This window comes from Chroicocephalus ridibundus, chromosome 19, assembly GCF_963924245.1.
Source record: "Chroicocephalus ridibundus chromosome 19, bChrRid1.1, whole genome shotgun sequence".
In the NCBI taxonomy this organism is placed as follows: domain Eukaryota; kingdom Metazoa; phylum Chordata; class Aves; order Charadriiformes; family Laridae; genus Chroicocephalus; species Chroicocephalus ridibundus.
In genome coordinates this window covers 8,754,697-8,767,748 of record NC_086302.1, presented here as the reverse complement: position 1 = coordinate 8,767,748, position 13,052 = coordinate 8,754,697, and the positions used below count along the sequence as shown (strand labels likewise).

General features: G+C 58.5%; 2 protein-coding genes across 7 annotated transcripts in view; one reads left to right on the top strand and one right to left on the bottom strand.

Annotated features, from left to right (window-relative positions):
* Window positions 1–4,993, top strand: part of EYA3 (EYA transcriptional coactivator and phosphatase 3) — a 62,820-nt gene extending 57,827 nt beyond the window's left edge. For all 6 annotated transcript variants that reach the window (XM_063356153.1, XM_063356158.1, XM_063356156.1 and 3 more), the window contains one exon: window positions 1,487–4,993. In XM_063356153.1, the coding sequence (XP_063212223.1) occupies window positions 1,487–1,567 (81 nt within the window). In that variant the 3' untranslated portion in view covers window positions 1,568–4,993. The remainder of the gene's footprint in view (window positions 1–1,486) is intronic.
* Window positions 4,994–6,281: 1,288 nt separating this feature from the next.
* Window positions 6,282–9,198, bottom strand: XKR8 (XK related 8). Its single transcript, XM_063355833.1, has 3 exons — window positions 8,871–9,198; window positions 7,979–8,175; window positions 6,282–7,266 (listed from the first exon to the last, which is right to left on the bottom strand). Exons 1-3 carry the CDS (start codon window positions 9,149–9,151, stop codon window positions 6,527–6,529), a joined length of 1,218 nt encoding a protein of 405 aa, XP_063211903.1. The 5' UTR covers window positions 9,152–9,198; the 3' UTR covers window positions 6,282–6,526.
* Between the last annotated feature and the right edge of the window lie 3,854 nt (window positions 9,199–13,052).

The following is a 13,052-nucleotide window of genomic DNA, read 5'->3' as shown; positions in this document are numbered from 1 at the left end:
GATTGTTACGGCAATAAGTCTAAGCAAGAGCCTCTGTGCGCACCGTTCCGTGGTGTAATCAGGTCTTATCACCCTGAGAGCGAACAGTGTCTGAACAACACGCTGTTAATTTCAGGCTTTAGTCAGTTAGACGAGGCCCAGCTGAAAAGTAAAATTACAAATCAGAAAATTGGTTCTGTTTTACCTCCAACCAGGACAGGACGCAAAGGGAAGTTACCGCAGCCGTCTCTTTCTGCGGGGACTCTTTTTCCAGGGCTGAACTTCAAGCCAGGGGCAGCCAGGGGGAAACTTTGCCTTGGATGCAAGAGATTTTCCTTTCACTGTGTTAAGATGGGGAGTATTTTGGCTCGTCAGGGTTTAAAGTTTCTGTTTTACTCTTGTTTAGGGTTGTGTATGAACCTTGGCCCTGTGAGACAGTATCTTGATGTAGCGTGTCTTGGTGACAGCATGCAGTGGTCAGTTGGGGTAATGGCATTTCTCAGAGGCACGGAGGGAGTCAGGACTCAGTTGCCAGCGATCAGATCAATACACAGCATCTACCGATAGTGTGAGTTACAGACAAGGAGCAAACGGTTCCATCGATTTGGACAGGCCTGAGTAGGTTGTTCGGTCATGTTAATTAAAGGCAGCAAAGTGAACAGATCATTGTCAGGACACCATCTCTGCAGGCTTCAGGCAGTCTGCTGTGTGCCGGAGTTGTCACCTCCGCGGGTTCCCTGGGAGCCCTGGAAGGGCATTCCTGGGCGAAGCAGCAGCTCACAGCCGAGCGCTGAGGTTTCCATCATGAGTGTGCGAAGCAGCTGATAGCGCGGGTGCCCGTTGTAAACAGATGTGCAGATAAGATCCTAGACTCATAGAACCACAGGGCTGGAAGGGACCTCTGGAGATCACCCTCCAACCCCCTGCCAGAGCAGGGTCACCCAGAGCAGGTGGCACAGGAACGCGTCCAGGTGGGGTTGGAATGTCTCCAGAGACGGAGACTCCCCCACCTCTCTGGGCAGCCTGTGCCAGGGCTCTGCCACCCTCACAGCAAAGAAGTTCCTCCTCATGTTTAGGTGGAACTTCCCGTGGTCAAGTTTGTGCCCGTTACCCCTTGTCCTGTCGCTGGGCACCACTGAGAAGAGCCTGGCCCCATCCTCCTGACACCCACCCTTTCAGTATTTAGAAGCATTGATAAGGTGCCCCCTCAGTCGTCTTTTTTCCAGACTGAAGAAACCCAAGTCCCTCAGCCTTTCTTCATCAGAGAGATGTTCCAGTCCCCTCAGCATCTTGGTAGCCCTTTGCCGTCCCCTCTCCAGCAGTTCCCTGTCCCTCTTGAACCGATGGTACCGATGTGCGCAGGGCCGAGGTCCTTCCCGAACACGGCACGCTCAGGCGCTGCTCTCGCAAGGGCCGTATGGCACAACCCCCCGGGCGTACCTTGGCTGCTCCCGCCTAGCTGTAAAATCACCCCGACAGCCCTGACTTTGTCGTCTCTCTGTTCCAGCACAACATGCCCTTCTGGAGGATCACGAATCACGCAGACCTCGTGTCCCTTCACCAAGCCCTCGAGTTAGACTTCCTGTAAGAAGCCGGAGCGAAGGCCTGACCGCGGCTCCTTCCAGCCCTCTCCATCGCTGGGGAGGCGGGAATCTCGTACATTTGGGGACTCACTTTTCAGCTTGATGAAGAAAACATACCTAATGCAAACTGTACAGTAGAACACGACAGCGGGTCATTTCCTCAGGAGCACAGGCCCTGCCAGCGCAGAGGTGTCCCGTCAGGGAGCACCAGGCTCAGCAGAGCTAGAGCTTCTCTGGAGAAGGGATTTACAGAAGCCAGCTGAACTCCTGGAGCAGGTAGTCTCCAGCGGGAGGGGGTGATACAACAGCGGAAGTATTTGGAAGAGCCTTCTCCTTTCTGTTCAGCTTAGTTGTAGAACCCAAGTAAACACAAAACCTTATTTTTATAGAAAAATACCGATGGCAGAGCTGAACCTCCCTTGTTTCGCAAAGCCGAAAAGCTATGTGTTTTTTTTTTTTTTTCCATAGGAAATATTAATGAAAATGTCAAAAATACCTCTATTGCTGTGAAATGTGTCCTCTCTCCTTCCCCGGGTGTTCAAAGCAGTTTTATTTATTACAATGTCCTTATGTTATTTCCTCAGCGTGGGATTACTGGAAAATGGAAAGTTAAGGGAATGTTTCTGGGACACGTGGTTTCTGTAGAGGACAGTGTTGGTGTTCGGAGTTGATCCGGCAGCTTCTAGTCAGTGCGTGCACAAGCCGTGTTAACAAGCGGGAGATCGTTGGATTTCAGCTGTCCGTGACCCAGCGCGTAGATCCCACAGATTTTCCCTCTGAAGGAAAACAAAACTGCCTGGAACATTAGATACGGCACAATGCTATTGCGAACTGCTCAGATGGGAATGGAGTCCTCGTCTGGACTAGGAGTAATTTGAGAGAACTAAATTCTCATGAATGTTACAAAGAAGGGTGTGTTCATTAACCTTCACCTCTGCTTTCCTGACTCCATTTGTGAGAGTAGGTTCCTTTTAGTAGAATCAGATTGGATTTTCTTGTATTTTTCTTTGCGTTAGCCTAACTACATAGTTAGAAACAAAACCCTTGTTAAGAGGGACTTAATTTTCTGAGACACTGTGACTTGGCAGCCTGGAGCACACTGGCCTTGGGAGTGATGGTTACGCCGTTTTTTCTGCCGCCGTCTCAGAGAAAAAGGCTGGAGTCGGTGACCTGCAGGACCGCCGGGCAGAAGCTGCTCTGGAGGCTGGGGGCTGGCGCAAGGCGCTGGTTTCGTGCCAGGTCAGGCCGCGTGCAGCCGTGTCTGCCTCCTGCCCGTACCTCGGCGGCACCAAATCAGCAGGTGCTGGGGGGTTCCGCGCAGGGGAGACGTCAGCTGTGCCCCGCTGCGCTCCTCTGCCACCGCAGCTGCACCCAAACCCTGCCAGGTCGCTGGTCCCCAGCCCAGCGTCACCCTCTGGGACCCACAGGGGGCTGGTCTGGAAGCGTGTTGCTTCAGGGGAGACGCTCTGCCCCCCTGGGGCTGCGCCCGCAGAAGCAGGTGATGTGTTCGTTGCATTCCTTTCGTGGCATTAATTACTGAGGAATAATTTCCGTCAGTGCCGGGGGCGTTGCTCTGCTGCGCCCCGGGAGCGTTCCTTGGGCAGCACCGTGGAGGAGATGCCTAGAGCAAGGGGTTTGGATCCCCGGAGCTAACGGAGCTGGAGACAGAGGTCTCTGTTCCCATGTTCCTAGCTCCAGTTTTGGTTTTAATTATTAAAAAAAAATTAAAATCAGAGGAGCTTCTCCAAGGTGGTCAGAAGAGTTGGGAGCAGCGCGCTTTCCATCCGACGCCTTCCTGGGTGTTGGCCTTGTGCTCTCATCTCAGGCAGATGCTCTGGATCTGCGTTATTTCCCCAGGAACTCCGCTTTAGGAGCATCGTCATCTGTGGAGAAGCTGCTGCCTGTGAGAAAAATGCCGTTAGAAAAATGCGAGGAGTCGATTTCTGCTGCGGGTGTCCCTCAGTAGGGGAAGGGGTGTCTTTTGGCTGCGCTGCCAGCAGCCGCTCTGCCGGCAGCTGCTGGCCCAGCAGAGCCCCCGCGGCGAGCTGGGGCCATGCGTGTCCTGCGCAGCAGCAGGGCTTGAAGGGAAGCGGGAACAGGAGCCCACGGGGGTGTTCTCCCCCCTGCCGTGTGCACGGAGGGGAGGGCTCAGGTGTGCTGCTGGGTGTTCCCCGGCGGCGGGGGCAGCCCAGGTGCGTGCGGTGGTATTGCACGACGGTGTGGGCCCCCGTGCGGGGAAGGCAGAGCCGCTGCAGGGCTACAGCTCCGTGACTGCTGGGTCCGTGAAGAGCCCGGTTCATCTGGGGTCCCTGCGACGTGTCGTTACCGCGTCAGCCAGGGCGGATCTGGTAGGAAGTGAGCCGCTCCGAGAAGCAGCCCCGTTGCTCCCAGGGTCTGAAATGTCTCCAGAAGATCAGAACTTCTTTGCAGTCACAGAAGAGTCTGTGCTGGATCCTGACCGTCTCTCGGCGGGTCCCCAGCCCATCCAGAGGTCTCCTGTGAGCGGGCTTGGGACGTGTCCCAGCCTGTGAAACAGCCTGTTCGGGGCACATCTCGTGCTCTGGCCAGCTGAACTTTGGGATTAAAACCTGTGCCTTAACCTTCCACCATCCGGCGTGGCCGAGCGGCCCATTGGCTTCACTAGTGGCCAGAGCGGCTTGTGGGAGAGCGGCCCGTGCTGGCCCGCGGCGGGAGGTGGGACGTGTTTTGCCCAGGCACTCGCGGTGAGTGCTGGACCCAAGGTACCAAGCAGCCCGGCAGCTGGCTGGCTTTGCTTTGTGTTTGTTTACTTTAAAATGTTTTAAGGAAATTTTAAGATGGCAAAATTTTAGCTGAGTGTGGAACTCTTGCAGCCAGTGACATTTCATACTGATATTTATACGATGTCTCCTTGAATGTATGTAAAATACTTTTATAATAGGAGGTTGATGGTACGTTTCTGTGTTTATGTTTAATAAAGGTTGACCTGGCTATTTTATTTTTGCCTCTGCTGGCTGAATTAAGACTTTTCCTGTCTCGTATGGCAGGAACAGCATCTCTAGCTGCACGTCGGTTTGCATCTGTCTCTGTGCTCTCCCGTTTCCCCTGACCTGGCTGTAGCTGAACTGGTGACAAACCCCAACGCCGGAACGACAGCAGCTGCTGGCCGTGGGCTCCCCTCCAGCACCACCGCAGCTGTGGAGGCTTTGAAAAACCCACCTGAGCCACTAATGTTTGCTGCCTCCAAGAGCCCTGGGGGAGATGTCTGTGCCGGCGCTCGCGGAAAGCAGCAGGACCCCGCAGCAGCCCTGTGCTGCGTTGCCGACCCCGCGGCAGCAGGAGTGCGGTGAGCCCCGGGCGCTGCGGGGCCTTTGCCCGGTCGTGGTCTGTGTTATGGGAACTGTCCTATGAACTGGAAAAAGAAAAAAAAAATAAAATCTTTATTTTCTATAGTCACTGCTTCAGCCTGCTCTCTTACACCCCTGCAGTCACTCCCTGTCCCCTGCGATGGCCTGGGTTTGGTGGCACTGATGGCATTCAGGGTGATGGTGCTACAGGTCCCCTCCACAGGTGCTGGCGCAGACCCCACTGTCCTGGGGCAGCCTGCGGCAGCCAGCGGTGGAAGTTCTGGCTCCGCGGCGCTGCTGTGGCGCCCAGGGGAGCCCACGGTGCTTGGATTGTCTCACACAACCCTCCCCCCTTCTCCCTTTTGCACAAGGCCGACAAACAACCCTCCTCCCAGCTGGCTGCGGAGCCACATCCTTGGCGCACCTCCAGCGGCGTCCCACTGCCGCCCTGGTACCCTGGGACAGGATCCTGCTGGGGGGGTCGGAGGTGAGGGCCAAGGGCCAGTGCCAGGAGGCGTCACAGCTGCTGGCTGGGCCATAGCAAGAGGAGGCAGGGGCCACCTTGGGGCCTGCAGGGGTTCAGGCATGGAGCCGGGGGCAGCCCTGCCGGGGAAGCAGCAGGTGTCTGTGCCCAGGAGCCAGCTCAGCCCCACACTGGCCACGTCTACAGCCACGTACAGCTGAGACACCGGCTGTGGCCAACACCAGCCATGTCACAACGTGGCGAGCACCACCCGGGGTGCGGCGGTGGGAATGCCAGCGAAGGCCCTGCGAAGTGGCCATAATAAGCCAAAGGTGCTGAGCCACATTGCGGCTGTACGCCGGGACACAGCCGCTGCCCTGGGGAGGCCGGGGGCCCCGGGCACCCTGCCCGCCCCTCACCAACACCAAAGCTGCTGGAAGGAGAAAAGTGAGGGTCTGGGGCAACAGCAAAGGGGGGACCCCGGGCCCAGCTCCAAGCGAGAAGCTTCAGCTCTGCCCCTCTCTGAGCCCGCGGCAGCGAGGGAAGGGCAGGCAGGGACCCAACCAACACTTCTGGCCACGGAGAATCCACATTGGACCGTGCTTCCTGGTTTCTGGAGGGACACAGCCTCGACCCATCCTGACCCTGCACCATCCTCCCCCCCTGCAGGCACCCCCCAGCCTAGCCCACCCCCAGAGGAGTCCCGGCTGCCTTCCCCTCCCTCAGCAGGGCTGTAACAGGCGACCTTGGACCTTAACAGCAAAACAGGAGGAGGAGGAAAATCCTGGCTGGAAACAGAAATAGCAGATAGCTGCTGCCGCCAAGGGAACAAGCTCTTCCCCACCAGCACCCACTTCCCTGAGCAGGAACGGCGGCAGCCAGCACAGAGAGGCACACGCAGGGAGAACAAACTGTTGCTCTTTTTTTTTTTTTTTTTTTTAAAAAGGCTAATAATAAATAACAAGAGAAGCTGACCACAACATGCTGGACCCCCCATGAACACTGTGGCTCTCCCCGAGGGCACAGCCACGGGAGCTGTGCCGTGGGACTCGATGGGTGCTTGCGCATCACCCCTGGTTTCTGCCAGGTCCCTCCAGCTGCCTGGGGGGGCCAAAGCAGGAGCAGGGCTAACAAATCTATCATCTCCCCAGCAAGTCACTTTGGAGGAGCCGGCCTCAGATAGCAGACTCAAGAGCAGCAGCCACATTCGGGAAGCGCTGCCCCACTGTCCAGGAGATGGGGAACTGGGCCTGGGCCAGCCACTGCATCCGCCTGTTCACGAGGTCCGGCACCGAGAGCGAGCGGAACTCCAGCCCGTCAGTCCTGCCGTTGGCATCCACCACGTCATAGCTGCCTTCCTGCTGCATCTGCAGGTTGGGGTGCAGCCACTTGTAGTAGGCGACTCTCAGTGCCAGCCCCAGCAGGTAGCAGGGCAGCGCAGCAGAGACCAGCGGGACGAGGTACGAGTGCTCCTCAGAGGGGTACTGGCACCAGAGCCAGGACAAGGCCAGCAGCGTGCTGTCCACCAGGATGAAGCCGTGATAGATGATGCTGCGGTACAGCGTCCTTCCCTGTGCCACGTTGAACCAGCTGAAGTAGAGGATCACGGCCACCATGGCGCGGTAGAGCTGCTCGGGGCCGGGCGACTCCATGAAGTCCGTGCCCTGGAGACTGACCCAAAGGAACATGGCCAGCCACACGAGTGGGAAGTGGACAGCCACACTGTAGGGCCAGAGCAGGGCGAAGAGGGCGACCACAAGGATGCGGGGGCAGATGAGGAAGAGGTTCCACAGGAAGTAGACGATGGAGGAGTGCCGGCTCAGCTCGTACTTGTCCTGCAAGAAGGAGCGGAGGGACTTGTGGTAGTCCAGCAGAGACCAGGTCACACACAGGAACGCAGTGCAGATCCCCAGTCCTGCAAACACAGCGGCGGAGATGCTGAGGGCAGACCAAGGGGGGCCCAGCCTGGCTCAAACCTTCCCCTGCCCGGCATTGCTAAAACGAGCTTCCCACCAGCTGCAGAGGGTCAGAGTCTCAGCACCTGTGTCTCCACTGGCCTTCCTCCCTCCCCGAGGAGGAGGAGGAGGCTGGTGCCCGGCCTTGCACAGGAGATAGGGAAGAAGCGACGGGACAGAGCGGCTCTGCAGAGCCCATTTCCCAGGCGGGCAGGAGGTGAGTGCTGGCTCCACCCAGCTGGCGCATGGTTGGGCTCCCCATGTCGCCGCAGTGACACTTGCTGCCCACGCCAGGCCACCAAAGCACCTCCTGGGTGGCCTGCGCTCCACCCTCCATCCACACCCACAACAGCATCTCCCCGCTCCCCAGCGGGCTCCCGATTTCTCTCCTGACCCTCAGCCTCCCCTGGGGACGATCGCAGAGGTCCCCCAGCTTCAACCCTCCCACCCCAGGCCCAGCATAGTCCATTGGGAAACGTGAGCGCAGGACAGGGGTCCACGTTCCCGTGTGTCACGTCAAAGGAAGGAGTGACATGGGAGAAGGATGACACCTCAAGCAAGAACAGATGAACAGTGTCCTGCTGGGTCCTGCGGGCCCCGGACAGCCCATCTGGTCTGTCCCGTCCAAGCCTGTGCCCCCACAGCCCCCCTCCCCTGCCCCAGACCCCTCACCCTGGGAGGGCTCCGCCTTGTCCGTCTGCAGGATAACGTAGAGGAGCAGGGTGAGCTGTGGGGTGTTCTCCAGGAAGGTCTCGAAGAGGCGCAGCATGCTGATGTCGTGGGAGAGGAAGGCCATACGGCTCTGCTCCTCCTCCTCCTCCGCCTTCTCCCAGCACACCTTCCAGCCCACCCTCAGAGCGTGGAGGCACCTGTGGGGGGACCCGGCCAGGGGTGAGGGGCTGCTGGGTGCCAACGCAGCGCACCCCTGGGTCCTCATGCCGCCCTGGCGGGACAGGTGAGACCGCTCCCCATTTACGCTCAACCCTCTCCCTGCCCCTTCCCAAGCCACACACCGCAGCGTCCACACGACGCTCAGCCTTCAAGTCCAAAGGTGAGCCCGAGCATCCCCCTCGGCGGAAGCTGAGGGATTGTTTCCCTCCCGCCGGAGGGGAGGCCCCGCGCAGCCGCCCGCTTCCCCCGAACAGCCGGGAGAGCCGAGGCCCAGCCGAGGCTTCAGGGCGTTCGCTGCTCCCGCGGGCTCCGACACCCGGCCCCGAGGGTTTGGCCTCCGGCGGCGGCAACGGGAAGACGGAGCAAACCCGGCGCTTCGGGACGCGGGTGGCTCCCACCGACAACGTTTCCGAGCTGGCTCCAGCCCAGGGCTGGGCCAAACCGCTCTGTCCGGGGAGCCCCTTGGACCCGACCCCCAGGGATCGGGGCGAGGGGCCCCCGGGGGCGTCCAAGGGTCTCCCCGCGCAGAGCGGTGGCGGCAGGAGGTCGAGCCCCTGTTCCCGCGCCGCCGGAGGAAGGGGAGAGGCCGGGGCGGGGCGGAGGCACCGGGGAGGATGCCTGGGGGGGGGGATGTGGGGCGGTACCGGGGGGGTGCCCGGGTGCCGCCGCGTACCTGAAGAGGAAGCCGAGCTGGAGCAGATGGAGGACGGCGACCAGCCATTGGGGCACGTCGGGGCGGAGAGCGGGCGGGTCGGAGCGGAGCCAGAGCCAGCTGCAGGCCTGCGTGGCCACCGAAGCGATGGCCAGCAAAGCCAGCACCAAGGCGGCCAAGCCGGGCTGCCCTCCCCAGGCGTACTCCGCCGCCACCCACCCGTCGACACACACGTCCAGCACCGCCGCCGCCGTCCCCGCCGCCGCCAGCCCCAGCTGCAGCGGACCGAACCGCGGCGCCATCGGCGGCGGGAGGGGACGGACGGGGGGGACGGACGGACCGGGGGAGGTGACGCGGCCCCAGGCCCCGCCCCCCCGCTCCCTCCCACCGCCCCGCCCCGCCCCGCCCCAGAGCCCAGCCGGGGCGGGCACTGCCGGAGAACGGCAGAACGATCCGGGTTGAAGGGACCTTAAAGATCATCCAGTGCCACCCCCTGCCCTGGGCAGGGACACCTCCCACCAGACCAGGTTGCTCCAAGCCCCGTCCAACCTGGCCTTGAACCCCTCCAGGGATGGGGCAGCCACAGCTTCTCTGGGCAACCTGGGCCAGGGGCTCACCGCCCTCACAGCCAAGAATTTCTGCCTGAGATCTCATCTAAATCTCCCCTCTTCCAGTTTAAACCGTTCCCCCTCGTCCCATGGCTCCCCTCCCTGCTCCAGAGTCCCTCCCCAGCTTTCCTGGAGCCCCTTTAGGGACTGGAAGGGGCTGGAAGGTCTCCCCGGAGCCTTCTCTTCTCCAGGCTGAACCCCCCCAGCTCTCTCAGCCTGTCCTCCCAGCAGAGGGGCTCCAGCCCTCCCAGCATCTCCGGGGCCTCCTCCGGCCCCGCTCCAACAGCTCCAGGTCCTTCTGCTGTCGGTGCCCCAGCGCTGGAGGCAGCACTGCAGGGGGGTCTCCCCGAGCGGAGCAGAGGGGCAGAATCCCCCCCTCGCCCTGCTGCCCACGCTGCTGGGGATGAGCCCACCCAAACCAAACAGGAATGCTCCAAGCCACAGCAAAACCCAGCAGTACCAAGTGTCTCCCCCTGCCAGCCAGCCCTGCAGGGCAAGGAGCAGGAGGGGAGCCGCATCATTACTGGGCTCTGAGCCAGTTGGGAACCCCCCTTTGGTTCTTTTGTGGGATTCCCCATCCCTGGGCCACATCCCAACCTAGGGCACGTGGCACGGCTCGCCAAAGGTGCAGGGCTGAGGCACCCCTGAATGTGCCTGACTGCTGCCTCCCCCATCGCTGGGGACAATCACCCCCTGACCGCCCGGTACATCTGTGCCCGCGTCAAGGCCCAAAGCCGGGTGATAGCAGAACTTGCCAATCTAGTGAGCTGGTGGAAAGTACCGGAATATCCCATTGTCCGAGATGGGACAGAGTGGAAAAATACCTGATGAAAGTTAATTATCTTAGACCCTATAAGTAGGGATTCTACTGAGACCCTTTGAGCTCTTCTGGCTCGCAGGGGGCTGTGGCCAGCACCTCCCCTGAGGCGGGAGCCGCTCAGGCAAGCACCTTGAGGACTGAAAAGCCAGGGTGAGCCAACCCCCCTCCAGCCCCAGTTATCGCCCGCTGAGCAATGCCGATGCGGTGGGAGCATTCACTCCAAACTGGTAGAGGGCAATTTTAACTCTAGGCCAGGCTCTTGCTCCCCCACCTCTCGACGCACACTAGCTGACACGCGGGTGTTCCTGTATTTTACCACATCCAAATTTCTGCCTGTGCACGTGTAAAAGGGGCACCCGTCGGCTCACAGGAGTTGCCCCTTGTGAAGGAACCTTTAGTCCTTATAGCTAAAACTCGGGTGTAGGTGTGTGCTCAACCCCTTAAGTGTTGTGTGTTTGAATGTTCGTGCTTATACCTATATGCATTGATTTAGGACACCATATAGTAAGTTACTGTGAATCTTGCCATCTTTGAATCTGTAATTAAGTCGTTGTTCAATTATTTTATTAAATGACCTTGTAAATCCTTAAATCAGTTAACGATCAAGTGCTGCTAAAACTCAACTCTTGATCTACCTCAAGTAATTAATAAATTTTAAATTGCTATTAAATCATAACCATGTCAAATATTTCTATCCGTGACACACCTGACACAGGCCCCGAGTCCCGGGCACCGGCAGCACGGCTCCGGCACATGCTCTGAGGTGGTACCAGGGGCTCCAACACCAACTGCGGCTGTAAATTCCTCCTGCGCCCCCGCTCCTCTTCCAACACGAGACATCCATTCCCCGCGGCCGCTCGGCTGGGCGCACCACCACGCTGGCGTGCCCAGGGCATGCTGCTCCGCTCGCAGGCTGGCTCCTCGCCTCGCAGCCCTGCCCAGGTCCCTCTGGCGAAAGGTGTAGCCACTGGCGCTGCCGCCCACCCGGGGTCTGCTCAGGCTGCATGCTCTGAGCTTCGCAGCCCCCTGCCAGACCCCTGCAACACAAATGTTCCTTCTCTGTCTCCCTCACCCACCTCTAAAGGGTCCAACACCACAGAATCATAAAATAGCTTGGGTTGGAAGGGACCTTAAAGATCATTTAGTCCCAGCCCCACTTCCAACACTTTGCGTTGGTTCCCCCGAGGTTCCGGAGAAGCCAACAAAGCCCCAGGCTGGTGAATCACCAAACCGTTCAGGGTTTCTCAATGGCAAAGCAGTCAAGGTCAGCTTGCAATGCCCAGCTGAAGGAAGAAACTAAGCAGAGGCAAGTTAAGAGAGCACAGAAGGGAAGAGTTGTTTATGCATGCTCAACAACTGGGGAAAAAAATAAATAAAAAATTTAAAAATAATAATCACAGAATCAGAGAATGGTTTGGGTTGGAAGGGACCTCAAATAAATAGATGTCTCACCACCCTCACAGGAAAGAATTTCTTCCTCACATCTCATCTCAATCTCCCCTCTTCCAGTTTAAAACCATTCCCCCTCGTCCCATGGCTCCCCTCCCTGCTCCAGAGTCCCTCCCCAGCTTTCCTGGAGCCCCTTTAGGGACTGGAAGGGGCTGGAAGGTCTCCCCAGAGCCTTCTCTTCTCCAGGCTGAACCCCCCCAGCTCTCTCAGCCTGTCCTCACAGCAGAGGGGCTCCAGTGTTCTTCTCTGGATCTGCTCCAACAGGTCCATGTCATTCTCATGCTGGTGCCCCAAGGCTGGAGGCAGCACTGCAGGGGGGTCTCACAGAGCGGAGCAGAGGGGCAGAATCCCCCCCTGGCCCTGCTGCCCACGCCGCTGGGGATGAGCCCAGGCTGTGGGGGGTTTCTGGGCTGCAGGTGCATGTTGCTGGGGCGTGTTGAGCTTCTCATCCACCAGCACCCCCAAGTCCTTCTCCTCAGGGCTGCTCTCTGTCCATTCTCCACCCAGCCTGGATTTGTGCCTGGGACTGCCCTGACCCAGGTGCAGGACCTTGCACTTGACCTGGTTGAACTTCATGAGGTTCACACGGGGCCACCTCTCCAGCCTGTCCAGGTCCCTCTGGATGGCATCCCTTCCCTTCAGCGTGTCGACCGTGCCACACAGCTTGGTGTCATCGGCAAACATGCTGAGGGTGCACTCAATCCCACTGTCCGTGTCTCCAACAAAGATGTTAAACAGCACTGGTCCCAGTACTGACCCCTGAGGAACACCACTTGTCACTGGTTTCCACTTGGACATTGAGCCTTTGACCGCAACCTGTTGAGTGTGGCCATCTAGCCAATTCCTTATCCATTGAGTGGTCCATCCATCAGATCCATATCTCGCTAATTTAGAGACCAGGATATCGTGCAGGACAGTGCAAAATGCTTTGCACAAGTCCAGGTAGATGAAGTCAGTTGCTCTTCCTTTGTCCATCAACTCTGTATTCCGTTGTAGAAGGCCACCAAATTTGTCAGGCATGATTTGCCCTTATGGAAGCCACATTGGCTGTCACCAATCACCTCCTTCCTTATTTCCCATGTGCCTGAGTAGTTTCCAGGATGATCTGCTCCATGATCTTGCCAGACAGAGAGGTACAATCGATTATTATCAGAGAGGTATAATCAATTATTATCAGAGATAATAATCAAGCTTCTTACCCTACACATGTGAAAATCATGGCCCAAACTTACTGAAGTTCATACACTGTCAAAGGAAGAACTAATCCCACCTGTCTTGCTCGCAAGCCAAAGGCAAGGCTGCTGTGGTGCAAGGCCACTGAAACAA